This window comes from Archocentrus centrarchus, chromosome 16 (genome assembly GCF_007364275.1).
Source record: "Archocentrus centrarchus isolate MPI-CPG fArcCen1 chromosome 16, fArcCen1, whole genome shotgun sequence".
Lineage (NCBI taxonomy): Eukaryota > Metazoa > Chordata > Actinopteri > Cichliformes > Cichlidae > Archocentrus > Archocentrus centrarchus.
Window position 1 is genome coordinate 10666046 of NC_044361.1, and position 20105 is coordinate 10686150.

At 43.2% G+C, this 20105-nt stretch overlaps 1 protein-coding gene across 1 annotated transcript; it reads right to left on the reverse strand.

Annotated features, from left to right (window-relative positions):
- Positions 1-962: 962 nt before the first annotated feature.
- On the reverse strand, positions 963-18205 carry mms22l (MMS22-like, DNA repair protein). The gene is made up of 26 exons (XM_030750336.1): positions 18104-18205; positions 17316-17508; positions 16937-17062; positions 16671-16723; positions 15986-16073; positions 15686-15863; positions 15334-15427; positions 15112-15242; positions 14772-14885; positions 14521-14697; positions 13997-14059; positions 13774-13893; positions 13290-13525; positions 10994-11210; positions 10618-10907; positions 6867-7048; positions 6424-6574; positions 4946-5085; positions 4449-4591; positions 4060-4216; positions 3767-3912; positions 3428-3639; positions 3119-3285; positions 1931-2027; positions 1576-1743; positions 963-1427 (listed from the first exon to the last, which is right to left on the reverse strand). The coding sequence occupies exons 2-26, from the start codon at positions 17480-17482 to the stop codon at positions 1352-1354; spliced, it is 3693 nt and encodes a 1230-aa protein (XP_030606196.1). The 5' UTR covers positions 17483-17508; positions 18104-18205; the 3' UTR covers positions 963-1351.
- Between the last annotated feature and the right edge of the window lie 1900 nt (positions 18206-20105).

Genomic DNA, 20105 nt, shown 5'->3' on the forward strand with positions numbered 1-20105 from the left:
CATCAGTGCATAAATGACCATCTTTTTTTTTTTTTTAAGATCAAATAAGGTACAAAGAAAGAAAAAAAAAAAAAGATGTTGAAGAATGAATTTCCTGTAATAGTGAGATTTCTTAATACACTCAGGACCTAAGACTGTTTGTGTTCTAATGAATGTCTAGTCTTTGTCATTATTCACCAAATATCTGTGTGTATATGTACCATACTGCATTATGCTGATTTTCCAAAACATGCTTTGACCAAAAGAGAGAGAAAGCGATCCCTGCACCTCCCCGTGTCTGTCAAAAGCAACGTGTGAGTGAATGTCTGGAAACTTTGCAGAATAAAGATGCAAATGGAGAAGCAAAAAAAAAAAAAGTGCAGGCGTGTGTTATATTAAGAACAGTAGTAGTTTTGAGAGTGGGGGGGCAGGGGGGGTGACTGTTCTTGAGTGGGAATTATTTAGCAACAATAGATAATTGCACACTAATTTAAAGCACCACCTCAGACGCTTTCTTTATGCACAAATTCTCCAACCACCTCTGATGCTGCTGGAGAAAGAGGAATGTGATGCAGCAGAAAGCTCCTTGGATAAAGATGAGGAGATGCATTGCAGTTTGATGAGGCTGGAAAATGACTAGCAATGACAGAAAATGAGACTTGGTGATTGTGGGAGACAGGAGTGAGACTTCATGTGATTAGGTGCAAACTAGAACGGGATTGGAAGAGATTGCTACAACTTGGAAAGCAGAGAGAGAGAGGGAGAGAGAGAGTGGGAACAAACAGTACTTCTTCCCTTTACTCCCCTTTTTGGGTTGCGGTACTGAACTCACTGGGCCTATCAAATCTGTAATTCTGACTGCTGTGCAGACAGATGCAGCACCTGATACTATAATCACAAATAATGTGTCCTCACTTCACATTCTTCCTTTCTCTTACTATAGAAAATAAATGAAAAGGTGGAAAGACTGGCATGTGGCCACATTCACATTTATTGTTACATTTTTAAATCAGTAACTGTGCATCTCCCAAAATGCAAAGCTGCACTTCTTTACAATATGTACATATCTACAGCCAGGTGATATTAAGCTTTTAAGCCATAATTGGACCTTCAGTTGAACATTCAACTGATGACACATTGTTGAAACCTTCTACAAATCCTTTCTGTGCTTTAACGACTGCATTTGAGTTTTCAGGAATATTACAGCTGATGCTAAACATAAATTAAACACTCATATTTTCCAAGACACCGTCATAGGCAGCACTGACACACTTTATAAAAAAAATGGCAAAAATGAAAACATATGACTAAGGAGAGATTCTTGGAGGTTGTGGCAGGTCCTGGAGCAGGTCTCTCTTTTCTGGAAAATTTTTCACTCGCTTTCCAGACTGGTGATTTCAGCCTGCCCACTTTCCCCAAGGAGACCCAGCAACTTCACATACACACTCCTGTTAACAAACAAATGTAAGACACAGAGCTACTGAATCTTTCTACTACTGTATGCAACTCACACTTATTGTCTAGACAACTTAAAAATAGTTTAAAGTGATGAATGCCGTCTATGGCTTCCAGGATGTGATTCATGTGCTTGCTCACCTCAAGGCGATGTTCTTGCCCAGTCCTCTTTTGTGTTCAGTGTTTCTCAGACTGAGAGACAGGTTGGGGATGAGAGCTTGAACCACAGTGGGATCTAAAACAGCCACAATCTCCAAGACACCGTATACCTGCTTGTCATAGATGCCCGCGTTCTCTTCCACAAAGGACCTAAGAGTGTTGGGATGGCATACATGGTTTTAAAAACAAACAAAAAAAAGGATAAAATACGCTTTAATTTAAAATGGTGGCTACATCACTGCCTGTGAATACTGTGTATATTAAAAATTATATCACAAATAGTCAAATATTGTAAAATTTGAAGATGTATACAGCATTTAATGCTACAAATAGTTACCGTAAGACCGAGATAATCTGGTCACATGGTCTCTCTGTAGCTGCACCACCGCATCGCTCAACCACAAGCTGTAAGGCATCTGTGCTCGCCTTTCTTACTGCACATACAAAAATAAATAAAATCACTTGATGCTGCTGATATCAACAGACAAGGGCTGGTAAGTGTTGACTATATAATGCGTTACACCAATATGAGGTGAAGCCATTCAAATGACACTGTTATATAACAAGAGCACCGCTGAACGGGTGCCAATGCTCGGCTGTTTTGGATTCGTAATAGGGGAGGGTGTGGAGGGAAGGTGGAGGTGTCAAAGTGCTTTTATGGTAAAGTCAGTGAGTAAGTGTGTGAAGTTTGATGGGTCTATCTAGTTTTTCTGGAGCAGACACCGCCGACACCAAGGCTATGACACTAGCTCGACTTTAAGTGCTCAGACTCCTGAAGTAGAGTACAAAAGTGCTGTATAAGAACCAGCCCATTTACCACTTTAACTTCTACTTTAATCAATCAAGACTACAGTAAAACATACACTATATAAACGAAAATATTGGGACACCTACACATTACACTCAGCGACCCGCGCTCTGTAACTTTATGTGGTCTGCCGCTTGTGCCTGTGGTTCCTAAATGCTTACATTCTGCAACAGCACCAGGAGAGAAGAAATCTCACAAACTGACTGGTGTCAACAGTGGCATCATATCACAGTACCACACTCAAATTCAGCGAGCTCTTCAGAGTGACCCGTTCATTCACAAATGTTTGTAAAGGCTGACAGAATTGGCTAGGTGCTTGATTTTATACACCTGTGGCAAACAGACTAAAAAAACCTGAATGTAAAGGTTAAGAGGTGTGACCTGATACTTTTGTCTATATACTGTATAGTTAATATAAGATCTGAGTATTACAACAACACCTAGTTTACATAACTAGAGTTATTGGGAACAGCTGCTGGATTACATCTTCATTCTTCCCCTGCTGTGGACCATCCTCGCATGCTTTTACTCAGTGAACTGTGATCATCTAAAGCCCAGTGCTCTCTCTTTATAGCAACTTCTGGATTGTTAGGTCTGGTGATTATACAGTATTACACACAAGTTGTAGCCAGGGAAATAGCGAGTTAGAGGAGAACTATACTGCTATACTAAAACTTGGACCGTAAAATGATTTAAGATTCAGATTGTCAGTCATACCCTGTGGCTCGTTGACTAGCATAATGCAGCGCAGCAGAGAAGGAAGGGGCACAGTGAGGAGGGAGGGGTCTGAGTCACTGTTTCGTCTCAGAAGCTCCAGCAGGAACATCAGGACAGACGCCAGGCGAGGAGGGGAGGCATGACCTTTGAACTGCAGGAAGCTCTGACTGCAAACACAGGCAGAAGTATTTCCAATAACTTTAATTAGTTTTACTTAAACTACTTAAAGTAATTAGTAGTTACTTTAAGTAGTTTATGTAGAAACATGGGTCACGCCATGCAAATCCTTTCTTGGTTCTGCAGACCTACCAAAGCACCTCCAGGATGGTTCTCCTCAGAGCAACTCCATGGCTGGTTGGGTTGGCCTCACAGGCACTCAGAAGCACTGGATGGTTGGCAATAATGCCCACAGATGGCGAGGAAGGAAGGAAATGGTCCAAATATCTGCGAGTTACAGAGCGAAGCTGCTGCTTCAGGTAAACACCCTGGGACTGAGACATACTGGAGGCCATGGACAGACCCTGGAAGAGAATAAATAGAAAGGTTTTCATTAAAATAGTTAAGTTTCTTTCTTTGATGTAATGTGCAAACGTTTAAACTGTCCAAACAGCATGTGTCTGTGTGTATCTGCTACACATTTGTACCAACCTGTATATACAGAGGCAGGCTGTCTCTGAGAGCTTTGTCCTGCTGTGTGAGGTTGTGCGGAAGCAGCAGTCCATCTACAATGCGGAACAACAGCTGTTGTGCTTTTGACGTGGCCAGCAGGGGGCTCCAGTGCTTCACAATGCAGCCTGGTCACACAGGAAAGACAGGCTTTTAGTCTCATGCAAAATTCCAATAATTCCTTGTTCCACTCTTTGACTAGAGCTTTACGGTCAAGGAGTATTATTCTGCGTGTATGCTATGATGTGTTTGAAATAGATAAACTTTGCACCTACCAACAGCCCAGTATGCCAGCTGTATTCCCTCTTGGTTCTTGCCGACCAGAGATGGTTTAATGTGCTTCAGGATGTCACCAATGTAGTCTAGGGCTGTGGTCACCATGGCTGAACGCTCAGACAAAGCCTTCAGTCCACTGTACACACTGCCTACAGCCTAACACAATGTGAGAGCACATAGGGACAGACGCTGATGACTGTCATATGCTCAAAATGTGGCACATATAGTGCAGGCTTGTGTAAAGGTTTCGTAAAGGTTTAGATACAGTTTTTACTTAGACACAGCTTGACTTGAGTTCTCTCAAAACTAAATTGCTGTAAAACTTAAAAATACACAAAGATAGAAGAATTATTCCCCGGTGTGTCCATCACCTGTGTGCATATGTTACCTTGACAAACATCTCCAGGGCTGCAGTGGGCTCCGGCCTGGTTGCTGTGGGATTAAGGCTGGCTCTTTGCAGAAGGCTATCCACTTCGGGTAGCCTCAGTACAAGCCGGGTCAGCTCGCACAGCTGTTGTTCCACAGCCCGGCCTGACAAATACAAAAACACAAACACTCGTTATTCATCAAATGATAATGCAGTACACCGCCACGTAAATGAAATCGCGTCCTTTAGGAATACGGAATTTAAAGAATGTATTCTTCTCAGAGTGGAGATGGAGTCATGCAACACTTCTAAAAATGTTTGAGGAGAAAAAGGGTCCCAGATTAAATATGTTTCCAACTGTGATTATGTGTTTTCATCACCTAAAAAAAAACAACTCCCTAGACAAGTTGTGAAGAATAAAAGTATAAATATACCTTCTCATCTGAGAAAGAGTGTTATTTGTAAAGTGAAGAGCCTTTTTTGTTTTGTGGGTTGAAACTACTATTGAGTGTTGCTACCTGTTCGGTTGTCAGTCCCATCTGGGTTCTTGTGAAGGTGTTGCTGTAGAACACATCTGAACCAGGCCCTCACTGACAGGCTTTGTGCCGAACCTGACGCAGCAACACCAGGATCTCCACTCAGTGAGGACACCAGCTCACTGCAAAAGAAAGAGACAGTCAGAAAGACACTGTGAAGGTTTCCAAGGAGTTTTAATCTAAATAGTCATTATTTCATTTTATAAATTACATATTAGTAGGCGCATAAACCAGTGCCACTATCTTAAAACCCCTCAAACTCACTCATTGCTTAGTTCAGCTTGAGCTAAGATGAATGAAAATGCCTTTGGACTACAGACTCTATCTAGAGGAAATAAATGTCATTATCATTAACAGTTGCATGCAGTTTTGTGCCCAGAGCATTAACAGTCCTTCAGCTGCTCCTCTTTTGGTATCTTGTAGCTGAAGTGTCAGGTACTGGCAGTTGCCCATGCAAGACACTCCACCTCTTCACTGCATAACAATCATCCAATAATAAACAGTGCCCACATAGCTCAGTAGGTAAGGCTGTGGTGTTATTAACATTTTGGGTCATGGACACGATTTCAGCTCGTGGCTCATCTTATTGCTCCCGCCTGCTAGAACAGCGAGGAAGGACGTACAGCTGATGATCAGGTAACATCCCAGACCTCTGCAACTTTCACCAGGGAACTATTTTTAAAGCACAGCAGGCCATGTTGATTAAATGTTGAACCAATGGTCTGTCAGCATCTCAATCTTTGCTAGGCACTTTCCTGCAATTTCTAATATGTCTTTGTTGCAGTGGTTTCAGGTTGTATAGGTAGATTTTCCATTAAGCAGGCAATGAGTGGCTATGTTGAATCTTGCTAATAGTTTAACCCTCTGTTAACCTTAGCCAAAGGCTCATGGCTGCAGCCAATTCAATTTCATGTTTATGTAGCTTGTTAGAGCCTCTAACAGCTTGTGTTGTAAGCATATGAAGCACGTGCACATGTCAGTGCTTATCTGGTGCGAGGGACTTGGAGCTGCAGATGGAGGGTTGGATTTTTTTTTTAACTCTTGGATGAATCTTTTTCCTCCTGCAGCTTTAATATCACTTGGCACTGTCTGAAAAGGATGTTGGTGGTTGAAATGATCACACTTCTTGTACTCTTGAGTGTAATTTTGAAGCCGTAATACTTTTACCTTCTGTATAAAGGCATAAATGCATTTTTAATATTAATACCTGTCTTCTCAATACAAGGACACTCTGTGTCTTCATTTATTAATTAGAGACTGTGTAATATACCTGCAGGAGTTATGGAAAACAATTTTGTCAAGTGCTTTACACGATGATGAAGCTTGATAGATAACAGGAACAGCGGAGAACATCATTCCCGTCTGACTCACCTGATGTTTTCACATCAGGAGAGGTGAGATGAAAACGTTTTGTGACTGAGATAAAGACGTTGGAGCCAGATTGGAAAGGTGAAGCCTACCTGTTTTGAAGCAGATGGGAAAGGTAGCGAGTCACCAGAAGTGGGTGAACCATGTCATCCCACCCAAAGTATTGCATGACGGACTGGACTGGATTGGGCTGAAGGTCCTGTGGTGCCGAACTGGGTAGATCAAAGGCGAGCAGGGTAAAACCTGAGGAAAATGAAATTAGGTCAGCCTTGTCTCACTTAGTCAAATGATTATAAAGGTATAGTGTACAAAGCCATGAATGTCTTTTCTTTACTATGATCTTTGAATTTTTGTGCACTTTCCAGTTCTAGCTTTTTATTAGTAAAGCCATATTTTCCTCTTCATCTAAAATGGCTACATCAGTTTTCATGTCAGCTGAAGATGCCCAGAACTCGTTCTTACTCTCCCACCTCGTTCTGGGTTTTTTTCCCCCTACAATTATTGTTTCTTTTTTCTTCTAGTGGGTCTTACTGACCTGCAGCTGCATCTGCAAGCTGTGCAGGAGGGGTCTGAGAAAGGCGTAGGCTGCGCAGGAAGGGGAAGAAGTGAGCCCAGAGAGCAGCTGCAACCGCTAGGTGGCGCTCTTTCACCACGCTGGTGGTAGCGGGAGCCCAGGCCAGGGTGGGAGCTGACTGGTCACTGCGTTGATGGACTCGTCTGGGAGGACACAGACACACAAAAGCGAGAACAGATAAACAAATCTATCCAATGCAAAACCCAAACACAGTGCTCCCTCTTGTGTACAACACCCCCTCCAAACTCCTCCCTCTACTTTCTCAAATCCTTTTGCTCCACAGTTCCTCTCTTTCACTCCTCCTTCATATGTTTTCCCTCTCTTCTCTCCTGGGGGATTACTGGGTGCAGTGGTGCGCTGCAGTATGGAGCAAAGCGGGGTGGAGGTAGGTGTGGGGAAGGAGCAGAGGATATTATATGCATAGAGTGGAGCCTAATACTGATCCCCTGTACACAGACTATACTTTGGCTCTTCTGGCTCATCCCTGGCCCTGGCCCCAGCCGCTACAGCGTCCCCACAGTGGCTGGCATTAGCCCAGATAAGCAGCTGAAGGAGCTGTAATCTCATTTAGACGGGAGATGATCCTTCTGTCCCCCTCATTCACCCGGATGGGGGGGGTAGGGAAGCAGGGTTAAGGTGCGGTGGGGAAGAAGCAAAAGATAGAGGAACTAGCAGCCCCCTTCTATCCCATCCACACACTCTAGTCTGCTACTATATTACATACACACACATACACACACCTCAATGGTGCCTTCCCTTCCAGCAAGGTTGCATCTAATCCAGAGAGAGCTGAGACAATCGATTAGAGTCTGAATTCATTAGCCTCGTTACTACTGCGGAATAGGCCTTTCACACCCATCAACCCTCATTGTACAAGACATCGTCAGAGACCCCACTTAATCCTCCTCACTGTGGCTTCTTACATGTACACACAAACACATACACACACTGTTACATACCACTAGGGACCAAAGCAACCCTTCCCCCAGCTGTCTTCACTGTAAAGACACATTTAAAAAGAAAAAGAAAAAAAAGTAGCAACTATGCCAGATAAACACATCAGACGCACACATGGGCATACATGGAATTAACTCCACGTCCCGTTTCCTTATTTTGTCCGTGCATTTCTATCTAATGTAAAGGTGTTGTTTCATTTCTCAGAAGACACTTGACAGTAGTTGTCCTTGACTGTGGAAAAAAACCTCAAAATCCACTAAAAAGTCTTAATGCTCACAAAGGGAAACGCTTCACAGGAAGGCTTGCATTTTATCAAGCCAAGGAGATGGGGATTAACTGTTTGTGCCAAAAACAGATCCAACAGAGTGTGCCAATGCCAGCTCACCTCATCAACCAGCGTCACCCCCCATCCTCCTACAGCAGAGGGTCACGGGAAGAAATAAAATTGAGGAATTATGCCTGTTACTGGCTTCTTGCCTCAGCACCATGACGATGGCCATCAAGAGTGAATGTTCGGACCCTACGCCGCTTCAACCATTGGCAGAATAATTCTCCTAATGTGTGTGGATTCCACATGGCTCTTAATAGACATAATGATGCACACGCTAAATTTGCCAGGCTACATAATTGCCCATTAATTGTGTCACAGAAAAGGCATTAATCAAAAAGAGATACCGAAAATTGCCAGGCCCAAGAATTATATTTAATTTGGCGGCACGAATTGGAAAGAGAGAGCACGGTATTTTTTTTTATTTGGTTAAATGGGTCAGGGTGGTCCAGGCCATAACACAGAGGGCCTCTGGGAGTTCTCTTCTTCTCTCATTCCTTGGCCATTAATGTGCAAATGTGCGCCCTTCAACCCCAAGATCTGAGATGGGAAGTTTGGGAATTAGCAAAGCTAACGAGATACTGTGTTACAGGGGCCAGGCACTGAAATAAGAAACGAGCACAACTCGGTTAGTGTTTCACTTTGGGTGTGTGGACAGTTGTGTAGGTTTGTGTGTGCTGAGAGGGTGGCAGTGCACACTGGAGAATTAAAGCAATCATACACCTACATGAAAAAGTAAGAGGGCTCGGTAACACTTAATTTTACAATGCCCTTTTTCTGGGGTTTCAGATCATTTATTAACCTTTTCAAAGTAGCGTAAGCGTAAAGAGGTGGTAACACTGAGCACTACAGAACTCCACAAACAATACATATCTAAAGGTATATTGAAAAATCAGATCCATACTCAACAAAGCTGGGTATCTAACCTCAATACTTTTATTTAAAATGGACTGCACAGTGTCTGCAGCACAGAATATCAGAGCGCTGCCGTGTGCTACATTTGCTAATAAATGTTCACTCTGTATAATGAAGAAAAAAAAAAATCATCACCAAAACCAACAGCCACCCTCAGCTGTGTGGAGGATTTTTTCCAGAACAAACTTCACTAGTCTGGTTTACACTCCCTGCTCTTATAGGAGTTATTTCCAGGAGCTGCAAGCAACCAATTTCAGCAGCAGTGCTCTGATGAAAAGTCTGAATGCTACCAAATGACACATCTAACAGCTAAGTGGGGTACACACAGAGGTAGAGCATGAAGCAACTTAAGGAAAAACATTTCACCTAGCAGTTGGTGGAGACCACAACAGAGCTCAAAATAGAGTGAATTTTGAGTTTACAATGGCCACATGGGCAGACACTATTCCACATGATTCAAAACAGGAAACTTTTTGTCATAAGTTTAGATATCAACAATCTATTTACTGAGTAAATGGCAGTACTTTTCTAAAACATATCAGAAAGTATTGTTTTAATGTCTGCATAATTGTCAAACATCGTCTTCTGGCTTGATTTTACTCTACAGAAGGCATTCACTGCATTTAGTTTCTATTGTTTAGCTTACACTGCCATCATGGATTAACGCTGGACAAATTAAAAATGTTATGAAAGATTTATGATTAGATTAATGCCTTTCACAACATACTGGTGTAACTTTGGAACAAAAAAGTTTTAAAGTACTTAATTCATGCAATTTTAAGAAGCTGCTTTAAATGTGGCTCAGAACTATTATAGACACATAACAGGTGGCAAACAAGGTCACACAGCTTCATAACACCACATAAGCTAAAAGTCAAATATACACATCATTCCTCACTGTCTGCTTTCTGTCCACTGTGGCCTCTGTTCCATCTCCACTTCCCATAAACACACACCGTTTCAGATGTGCCTCCCTGACCTTCAGCTGGGGTCGTTCGTGTAACGAACACCCCTGTCCTACAGCTGAACTCATTCTGGTGCCCTACCGACCACCGTCTCTCAACACACCCACAGCACTGCTGCCGTCCTCATAAAGACAGGAGGGTCCACGGAGGGTCCCCTGGGCCCGTAACTCTAATCAGGGCTCCTGCAGCACCTGGTTAGGGTGACCCAGAGCCACTAGTCCTCCTGAGACTAACAGGGGCCTCAGTGCCACACAGGCTTTTTACAGACACCCATTCCTGCTGACAGCACAATCCTCCTATTGTCAGTATGAGAAGTGACTGGACTCTGGGATGGGATGGGGAGAGCAGAAGAGATCACTCTCCTCTGCTGTAGAGACTTATCAGATTTTAATAAAAGCTTAGCTTGGCCTTTGCCAGAAAACATTTGTCTGGATGTGTCTACTATCTGTGAGGGAGTAGCTATCAGTGAATGATGAAAGAATGAGAGAAACTGAGGAGAAGTAAGAGATACCTGGGAGCTGGTGAATATTTACACCAGCTCTCTCACCTGAGCTGCGCAAGGACAATCTGCAGAAAGCCCAAAGCAGAATTCAGCTCGGACTGGCGACAGGCAGGCAGCAACCAATCGAACCCTTCACTGAGCAGCTTTTCCTCTGATAGGCTGAGGCTTGTGCTTGTCTCAAACACCTCGGCCACACCCTCCAGGTAGGAGCCGAGAGGCCCCCAGAGGGCAAGTCTGCGAGAGACCTCTGTGGTCTTGTTGTAGAACTCCTTGGCCGTCTCGTTGAAGGACGAAGCCAGCAAGCTAGCCTGGGCCCCAACATCCAGACCCCTCTCCTGGAGCAAATATAAGGTGATCTATCAGAATGTTTTGTTTTTTTTTTTAACTCGTCTTTTTCGTATGTCATGATAAACAAATATACCTGGAAAAGCAACACCATTGACAGCTGTCCTCTCCAGACTAGCGTACGGTGTCCAAGGGGGCAGTTAGAGGGCAGAAAGCCAAGCAGCTCACAGGCTCTGCTGGCCACATCTTCCAGCTCTACCTGACGGGCCACTACCAGAAAAAGCAGCAGAAAGTTCATGAGACCCGCCTCTGACAGCTCCTGCATCTTCTTTGAGGAGAACTTGGAGTAAATCCTGCAAACACAGGGAACAGGAAGGACAAAATTTTTCAGATATGGCACAAGAGATGGACAATATCATGTCAGATAAGACACATAAGAAATGGTTTAAGTGTTTCTTTTTTTTTTTTATATCCTATTTCACTTGTTTCTTTGCTTCCATGGCCCAACTTGTCAGGGGTGATTTGTTCTTCTGAAACCCCTGACTTTAAATGCTGACTAACTGAACTTTCCACCCCTGTTGTGCACCCCACCACCTGCTTCCATCACCTTCTCAGCTCCAGGGGAGAGGCTGGGCTGCCCAGCCTATGTGGGTGAGAGAGAAAGAAAAAGCAAGAGAGTGAGTAAGAATAGAGAACCACCCAGCACGCTGTTAGATCCTGCGGGCACTGTGGAGAAATGCCTTTAAAGATCATGTTAAATGTCAGAGACACTCAGACACACAGCAGTAGGCGCTCGGTCCCTCTCTCTACAGCCAAACCAATTTACTGCAACAACAGAGAGAGATCAATAAAACCACACACACACACACACACGCAAGCATCGCCACACATCCAGCTTGCTGTTTGCTCGCCTGGCAGGAAAACACAGACGGCTGGAGCCCCCCCCTCCCATCCTAAAATACAGATGCAGCCCACACAGGTGAGTAGAGCTGCTGTTTCGGTCAAAACACAAACAGCGCACATCCCAAGACAAACTCAGTGTAAGAAGTACGACTGATACAAAAGGAGTGGAGAAAAATGAGACGGAAACTGGGAAAGACCAGGTTAACACCACAACCAGCTTAGGTACACCCACAGAGAACTATAAAAGGAAAAAAGTGGCAAAGCATACAGTCAGCGTGAGAAGGGAGGGAGATTTAAATAGATGAATGGGTAATATGTAACAGGGATATAAGCTGCACACTGGGAAATAGCAGAGGGGATTTTCTGTGTTCTCCCAACCTGTCTCTCTGTTTGTTTATTCCGGAGAGTTTTTTTTCTGGAGGCAAGCAGATGCTCCTAACTCCCAGCATTGGAGAGCAACATGCTTGCAGTCGATCCCATTAATGTGGTCGTCGCGGGTGTCCCGCAGAGCCTAGCCAGGAGTGGGAACGCTGCCGAAGCGCTGTGGAGATACAGTCGGCACGCCTCACGCCTCCTTAGGAGGAGGAGGAGGTAGTGGTGATAGTTTTGGTGGAGGGATGGAGGGAAATGGAGGGAGGTGAAGGGGGTGGGGGTGGGGATCTGGACCTGTCCCAGCCCAGCCTGGCTGTTGCCAGACTGCCTACCACCCACATCCCCCTGCTCCCCACCACCCAAGCTCCCCTCTCTACCCGTGTTGGAAACCAACACAGCTTCGTTAAGGCGAATTAACCGCCACGCTCGTTAGCTAATTAGCCCCCATGTCTGCAGTGCTACTGAGCACATTCCAGACAGAGGGAAGTCATTAGGCGGATTTATCTACGGCTGCCTCCCTCTGGCACCCAGCCGGCCTGGGATATAGGATGGGCCAGTACACGGTTCCGATGCACCCATCAGCTTCTTGTCCTTTGTCTATTTTTTTCATGATTTTCTACCCAAAGACACACTATCACCCTCACACACTGAAACCATGTCACTGCTCTAGGGAGCAGGTGCACAGCCTGTGTGTTTGTGTGCACATCAGTAGGAGGCTCCTTGGGTCTGGCCTGTGCTGAAGAGCAGGTGGTTGACTCCTGAGACACCTGCTCCACTGGTGGGCCTGAGTAAATATCAAAGACGCACCAGGAGACTGTGATGCACCTGGCACATACACAAACAAGACTCAAATGCATGACAGTTTGCAAACACACATGTTTTGTGTGTGTGTGTATTTATGCAAGCATGCACCTACACATAGACAAATCCAAACACCATTTAAACACATCACATATTTGAAGAGGAAGCGAAGGGGGAATTCTATACAGTCTAGTCCTGATTAGTAATCATCGCCGAAAGCCTCTGAATCAAAATCCCACAATATAAAGTATATAGTGTTAAGATAGCTGCCTGGTTGTCAGACCCACTTTTCAAGGTGGAAGCAAATGTGAAGGAGTGAGAACTACAAAGCTTCTCAGCCTTCGCTCTATCCTTACCTCCCTTTGATCTGTCTCTGTGGGACTCCTCCAGCCCGATCCTGGGCAAGGCACAGGGCCAGCAGTCGAAGGAAGATGTGGAAGGAGTTGGCAGAGCGATAGAGCTGGGTGTGTCCTGGAGAGCGAAGGGGAGGCAGGGAACAGCAGCTCCGGGCCTGCTCCAACAGAGCTAGAGGTGTCTTGCATAAAATGCCCAGGCCAGACATCCCCAGCCAGGGCACAGTAAATGAGGCACTCTGGAGAGGAGTGACAGAGCATAATATAACTGTAGAGCCCTTGGTAACCAGTGTACTGCATGACCTTCTTAATCAAAGAATTAGAAGCATGGGGTGAATAAAAGAGCAACAAATATGACATTTCAAAAATTACAAAAGTAAGCTAATTGTAGTATGCTTACAGTATATGAGGAAAATGGTGCCGCAGATCAAGTTTGAGCAACTTTTATTGATACACACTGCATGACAAAGAGCACACATTATTTTACCAAATTCTTGCTGTAGTAGTCCCAGAGGATGGAGACAGCGCTGGTGCTCGGTTCCCACAGCAGACAAAGACTGAGGCAGCAGTGGACATGCATCCTGAGCTGCTCTTCTGCTAGACCTCCCTGTTATTAAACACACAAATTAACATTTAAAATGCCATTTAAAAACACTGTACATTTTAAAAGGTTAAAAACTATATAATGTATAACTAGAAATTGTGCTGACCTTGGGGTTACAACTTAATTTGAGCAACTCATCCACAAAAGTCCAGTTATCCCCCAGATCTTTCTGCAGGTGAAGATAAACTAATAAGTGACAGTTATCATATTCATCTTCAGAAATCAACGTGTTGAAAATTTACTCTGCTAACAGAATAAATATGCCTTCTGCTCTTTAATGCAGTCTCTGATACAATCATCAAATCATTTCAGAACCAAAAAAAAAAGCCTCATGGTTGCGCAGTAAACTGTGTTTAAAACTACAACCTCAGTTCAATGGAAGCTTCATTTGGTCATTTTCTTGTGGGATTACACTACCTGAAAGAATCAGGCTAAGTACAAACATAATATATTGTTTTCTTCTTAAACATTTTTTTGTGCAAGGGTTATTGTGTAAGATTAGACAAAGTGCATTTTTATATGACAGAAACATGTTTTTATATAAATAATGTATAAAAACACTTTGCTGTTCATGTCCAGGACATTTTATAACATCTTTAGCTATCAATATTTGAATTCTTAGTCTCTTACCTCATTCTGGACCACGCCGCTCCGACTATACTGGCCCAACATTGCTAAATGAGTGACCAGCCACCATGTGAATCCCAGAGTGTCTTTACAGTGCGTGGGGAGACCACTGAACTGCTCTGTGGAAGGCTTCCCTAAAACCAGGGGCCTCAGCAATGAGTTCATGTGGCTCCAGAAAGACTAGAGAGAGAGCACATGATTAGTTAAATACTGTCAGAGTCAAAGTTTACTGTGTGACTGAACATGTGTGTTACCTGTGTGTGTAACAATTTATTCCTGTATTCCAGAAGGTACATGAGCAGGACCCACAGCTCTTTGGTGCAGGTGCAAAGGTAATGATGGCTGCTCAGTGCCTCTGTAGGCCTCACCTAGAAATAGACAGAATCCATTAAACGGAGTAAGCTGCCAATTTCAACTCTATTCTACACTAAAATGCTTTTGTTGGACATTCTAATGTTTTCTATGTGCAGCTTCTATCCGGTTCCTGCTAGCCACCTACAAAATGTGGCAATTATACGAGAAACTGAATTTCAGTGAAAAAAATAACCCTGAAATATCACTAGTGCATCCAGTGAGATGAAATGAGCCACCCACCTTGCTGTATTTGCCCATGGCCAGACCAGTAAGGTCACACAACAGACTGCACAGGTGTTCGTCAAACAGACTGCTATCAGTCAGGTTCTCTCCTGTCAAGTTCACAAACTGGTGGGCGTACACCACCTGGCCTGAAGATAGAACAAGTAAAATTACAATGAGCCATTTCCATGATAATCCAATGTCTATTTAGGTATTTCCTTAATACTTGCAGACACATACCCTGCATCTTGTGACCAAGTAGGTGAAGAATCTCCAAGACTGACCAATGGATGTCTAGATAAAGGTGTAACAGATGCCAGGAGGGAGGGAAAATCTGTAGAAGAAACACAAATTTCTAAGTTCAATGTCAAAAGAAGAAAAATCAACTGGGTGGTAGGGGCTATGGAAAAAAACTGCAGTCATACAATTTAATGCTCAACTGATAATAAAGCCTCTGCTCAAACTTACACTATGGTTTGCCAACCCCACATTTTGTGCATCTGTTTTAAATCTCCATCTCTTTCAGCGCACCCTTGTGCCTATGCCTAACATATGCTTTATGTTAAACAAGTGAACTAGAGTTTGGCAGTACCTTTCCATGATTCTGTATAATAAATGCACTTTGAACATTTGTAGGAAGGTCTTTGAGTCGTCCTATGAGGAGAGTGACTCCAAACAGCTCCTCCAGAAGAGCAGAGGGGAGCTGAGCCTCCTGCTCCTCGTAAGGATGTGAGTGACCTGCATCCATGGACCTGGAAGGCTCAAGATATCTGAACGGATGCAAAAGGAGTATTGAAACATGTGTCCAAATAAATAAAAACACATAACACCATAATATATTGATAAAATGTTTTAGTTAGTGCCAGTGTGACATTAAAATATATTAAATTACCTGTGCAGGAAGACTTTGACATACTGAAGAAATGTAACACATTCTTGCCGAAGTCCTTCTGCTTCATAGTGAAGATTTCCTGCTTGACCTAAAACACAAAAAGGATGCTGTGAGCAGTACTGATAATATGTCTATTATATCAGAGATCAAATCACTGTGAAAATTCAGCTGAACAATGAGTGTAATATACACTATTATACAGCTCATATAGACATATCAAATACATTTAAATATTTCATTAAAAAAGATAAATAACAAACAACTTTAAAGAAATTGTAGAATTAAACATGTGGAATATTAAGTTTATTAATTTAAGCTAGATAAGTAATTTTTTAAACATATTTTAAGCCCTTAATACTATGACTTTCACTGCCACTTTGCTTGATTTCAACTGTTTTCCTCACTCTCATCCAATCTGATTAGACCATTTCCCTGTCCCCACTTCATGTGCCATAACTGGGATTTAAAAACTGACTCCAGTCCCAAAGTGGTAGGCAGAACTTGCACAAAAATATGTTTCCACTGTTTTCTGCTAATCAAGCAAACAAACAATGCACATATACAGCATGGATCTCTAACTAATACATAAACTGGGCAACACTGCAAACCCTGGCTTACTATGTGAACAAAACACTGACATTAAACTACAAGTCTGTTAGCTGGACTGATAATTACACAGACTTACCAAAGTCATGTGAGCCGGACTGCACTAAAGTCTCCAACTTGTAAATCGTTTGTCTGAAACATAACAGTGAACAATAAAAAGGACCACATAAATGCATATGGAGGACATCCAGTTGGTATTTTTTTTTCCAATAACTCATTAGGAATATACATAGAATGATATAATGAGTGCATTTTTGCTGCCATGGAAAAGGACCAAGCGGTGGAAGCAACGGATGAAGAAAACAGATTTTAGTCTAAAGCAGACTGAACTGATATTTGCTTTACCTGAACAGGCCGAAGAGTAGTTTTGTAGATTCCACCAGTGCTGTCTCCGTCACCCAGGAGAAGCCAAAGATGTCCACCATGTCCGTCTCAAACTCTGCAGGGGCTGGGTCAAGACGCAAGAGCAGCCTGGAGTGGATGCATCAACAACAGTAAGACCTTAAAGCTTTTCTCCCGGTGCAATTTTTGCTGCTCCAGCATTACAGTGGAGGTAACTGGAATTTCATTTGAGGTGTTCAAAGTACAAAAACAATAGATTAAACAGAAAAATGACCTGATTTCCCAGGATTGCTCTCACGTTGATCATTTTTCTGGCACAAAATAGGCCAGACTGAAAACTGTTTTTGTACGATTACAGTGAGATGACAAAAAGTGACTATACCGTTTCAGGGAGCCTCTAGCAACGTATCCGTCTGTGGAAAGTACCCCGCTGGGGTCATCTTTTAAGTCAGAGCAGCAGAAGCACGGTGGTCGAACTGGAGCCAGCTCACACAGACTGTCTCCTGGGGAAACTGGTGGGGTCAAGGACTGGCTGAAGTCATCTGCCATGGTATCAGTTGCAGAGTCTGTTTCACCTTAATTGACAAAAATCACACAATCACTGTAAGAATGTTCTTTTGATAATGATTGAAAATGTGAATTTAGATGTAATTACTTAACAAGTTATTCACACTGTACTGAGATGATGTATAGTTTAAAAGCACATTAAACGTAAGCATATTTTACCTTACATATTAAGTACTGGTACTCAACGCAGAACATACAATAAAACACACGTCAGAGTTGTGCTAAATTAGGTATAGTTTCAAAGGAAACAATAGGCAGAAAGGCAGGGAGCAAATATGTATGTTGAGTATTGTGATGGGTATGAATGTAGCTGCATATAGCTAGCAAACGAGCCAGTGCTTCACAATGCATCCCACATGAGCGTGTAAAATACTCCTCAGCAGTTATAAAGAGTGAATTTAGCACTTTAATGTCTGGTTTGCACGTTTTCCAGCAGATAGGTAGATATCATGATGATGTTAGCCTTAACAACGTTACCTTAGTTTGTCTAGCACACGTTATGCCGACTGCTCAGTTACGTAGGTCAAGCAAAACTATTTCTAACAGGCAAACTAAGACTGTCCGGCCTCCAGAAACACACTTGTTATTGAACCATGGACTAACCTGGTATTTCGGCCTCTTGTGCAGTCTAAGAGTGTTTGAATTTTAATCCATAGTAGTCATGACTGTTTGTGTTTTCATGGTCTCCCGCGCGCTGACTCTACGCAGGCGCGCACTCGCTCCGTGCCCGATGATTGGTTCGAAGTTTCCCGATGGGCGGGGCCTAACCATTTGACAGACACACAGCCGGAGCTCTTTCTGCTATGGTTGTCCTTCGTCGCAGTGTGTGTTCAGGTAGAGGTTTACCTGCTATGTCTGGAAGTTTAGTCTTTTGTTCGGTTCAGCGGCGGCATTTCTCACGAGTAGTATTAAAATGTGAGCTGAATTTTCTCTGTGTACCACTAACCGCGCCGAGCTCCCTCATTAAAATAATAATTAAATTAGCTGCGGTTTCTTCTCTTTAACGCATGCATGTTTAACTCGAAGTTCAGATTACATAAAATATGTGAAATATAGGCCTGGGAAAACAGTACTACGTGGATGTGTATAAAATATTTAGATCATTATCGTCCAACACGCATGGGCGTACAGTTGCTCATAAAAAGCATTGAACCAAAGCACCTGTTCCTTGCCGTGACTTTTCTCCGGGATTTGACAGTCACTTGTTCCCCTCGGTCCCACTGTGGGGGTTCCGCCCAAATGAATACAAAATAATGGCCCGTACGAAAAAGAATTTAAACCAAGCTAACCCTAATTTCCATATGCAGATCCGTCTCTCCCAACAGTCCCTCTCGCCATCACACCATTTCTTGCATCCTAATGCATTCTCACATCTTTACAAAATCCCCCCTTCCGCCACACGCCGCGGATGTGCTCGTTTTGTCGACTTACAGATCGTTATTTCTGCACGTTTGACTTGTTCTGTGAAGAGGTGCACTGTAGATGTAATGTTTTGCATGCTCTAATTTGCATCTTTTATTACGAGGAGTAAAAAAATGGACGCGTCGGAATTTTTTTTTTCTCTTCGCGATGCATCGACCTCCCGTCCTGCTTTCAACAGGAGGCAGTCCGTCTGTGTGAAGGCTCTGTCGCCTGGATGGGAAAGGTAAATGCCTTTTTTTTTCTCCCAGTTCCTACTCTACAAACCCATTCTATCCTTTCACAGCACCGTGTTGCATGGAGGGAGTGAGATTTGAACCCCCACCCCCTCCTCCCCTCTTTCTCAGTTGTAGCCTCGTTTCCAGGCTTTGATGCACTGGACCAGGTTGGATTTTTTTTTTGCTGTGTGGGCTTTTCACCACAATTCAAGACCCGAGACTAACACTGTGATAACTGTAAAGTTGATTCCCATCCATTCTCTGGATGCACTTATTAATCCACATCATCCTCAGTTAATAGCAGCGAACTATGAAAGGATTTGATGCTTGTAATGGATGCAGTGGGACATTATTATGTTAAGGTGATAACCTGCTGTTGTAATTACTTGCAGCCTTTTGAGGCTTCCAGATAGACTTAATGAACTGTGTGTAAAGGAGAGAAAACCGTAGTCAACATATGGATAACTACAGACAGACTGCTACAGAAGCAACTGGAAGCAACATCTGCTGAAAATGTTCCACACTGTAAAATCAAATAATGGCCATAGTCATGCAGCACCACAGGTGCTCCCCATTTATGCCTGATTAGCCCCCATGCATGGTGTAGCTGGATGGAACTATGCTGATAATATAGATATTTTCAGTAGGATAAGTAAACCTGTAACTAATATTAATAATCTGCAATTCACTGAAAGCCCATATTTATCTTTTTAAAGTATAAAAAGCATATTAAATATTCAAATGTTGAAATATGTTAATTTTTATGATGCCAAAAAAAGAGGTTGCAAAAAAGTTTGGATAAGGGCATGTACTGCATTAACTGCTCTTTATTTGGGAACTAAGGAGACCAGCTGCTGTGGTTTCCATCCATCCATTTAACCCCTTATCCAATTCAGGGTCACAGCGACGCTGGAGCCTTTCTGCACTGTGCAGTCCGGACCAGTCCATCACAGGATCACAGGGCTCTC

Bases quoted from the DNA above. Each gene is read 5' to 3' on its own strand.
- mms22l (XM_030750336.1), bottom strand. From the start codon at position 17,482: ATGGCAGATGACTTCAGCCAGTCCTTGACCCCACCAGTTTCCCCAGGA. The intron at 15,428-15,685 runs GTACTGCCAAAC...TTTCTTCTACAG, and splicing joins TTATACAGAATCATGGAAAG to ATTTTCCCTCCCTCCTGGCA. The intron at 4,217-4,448 runs GTAACATATGCA...ACATTGTGTTAG, and splicing joins CCCTGGAGATGTTTGTCAAG to GCTGTAGGCAGTGTGTACAG.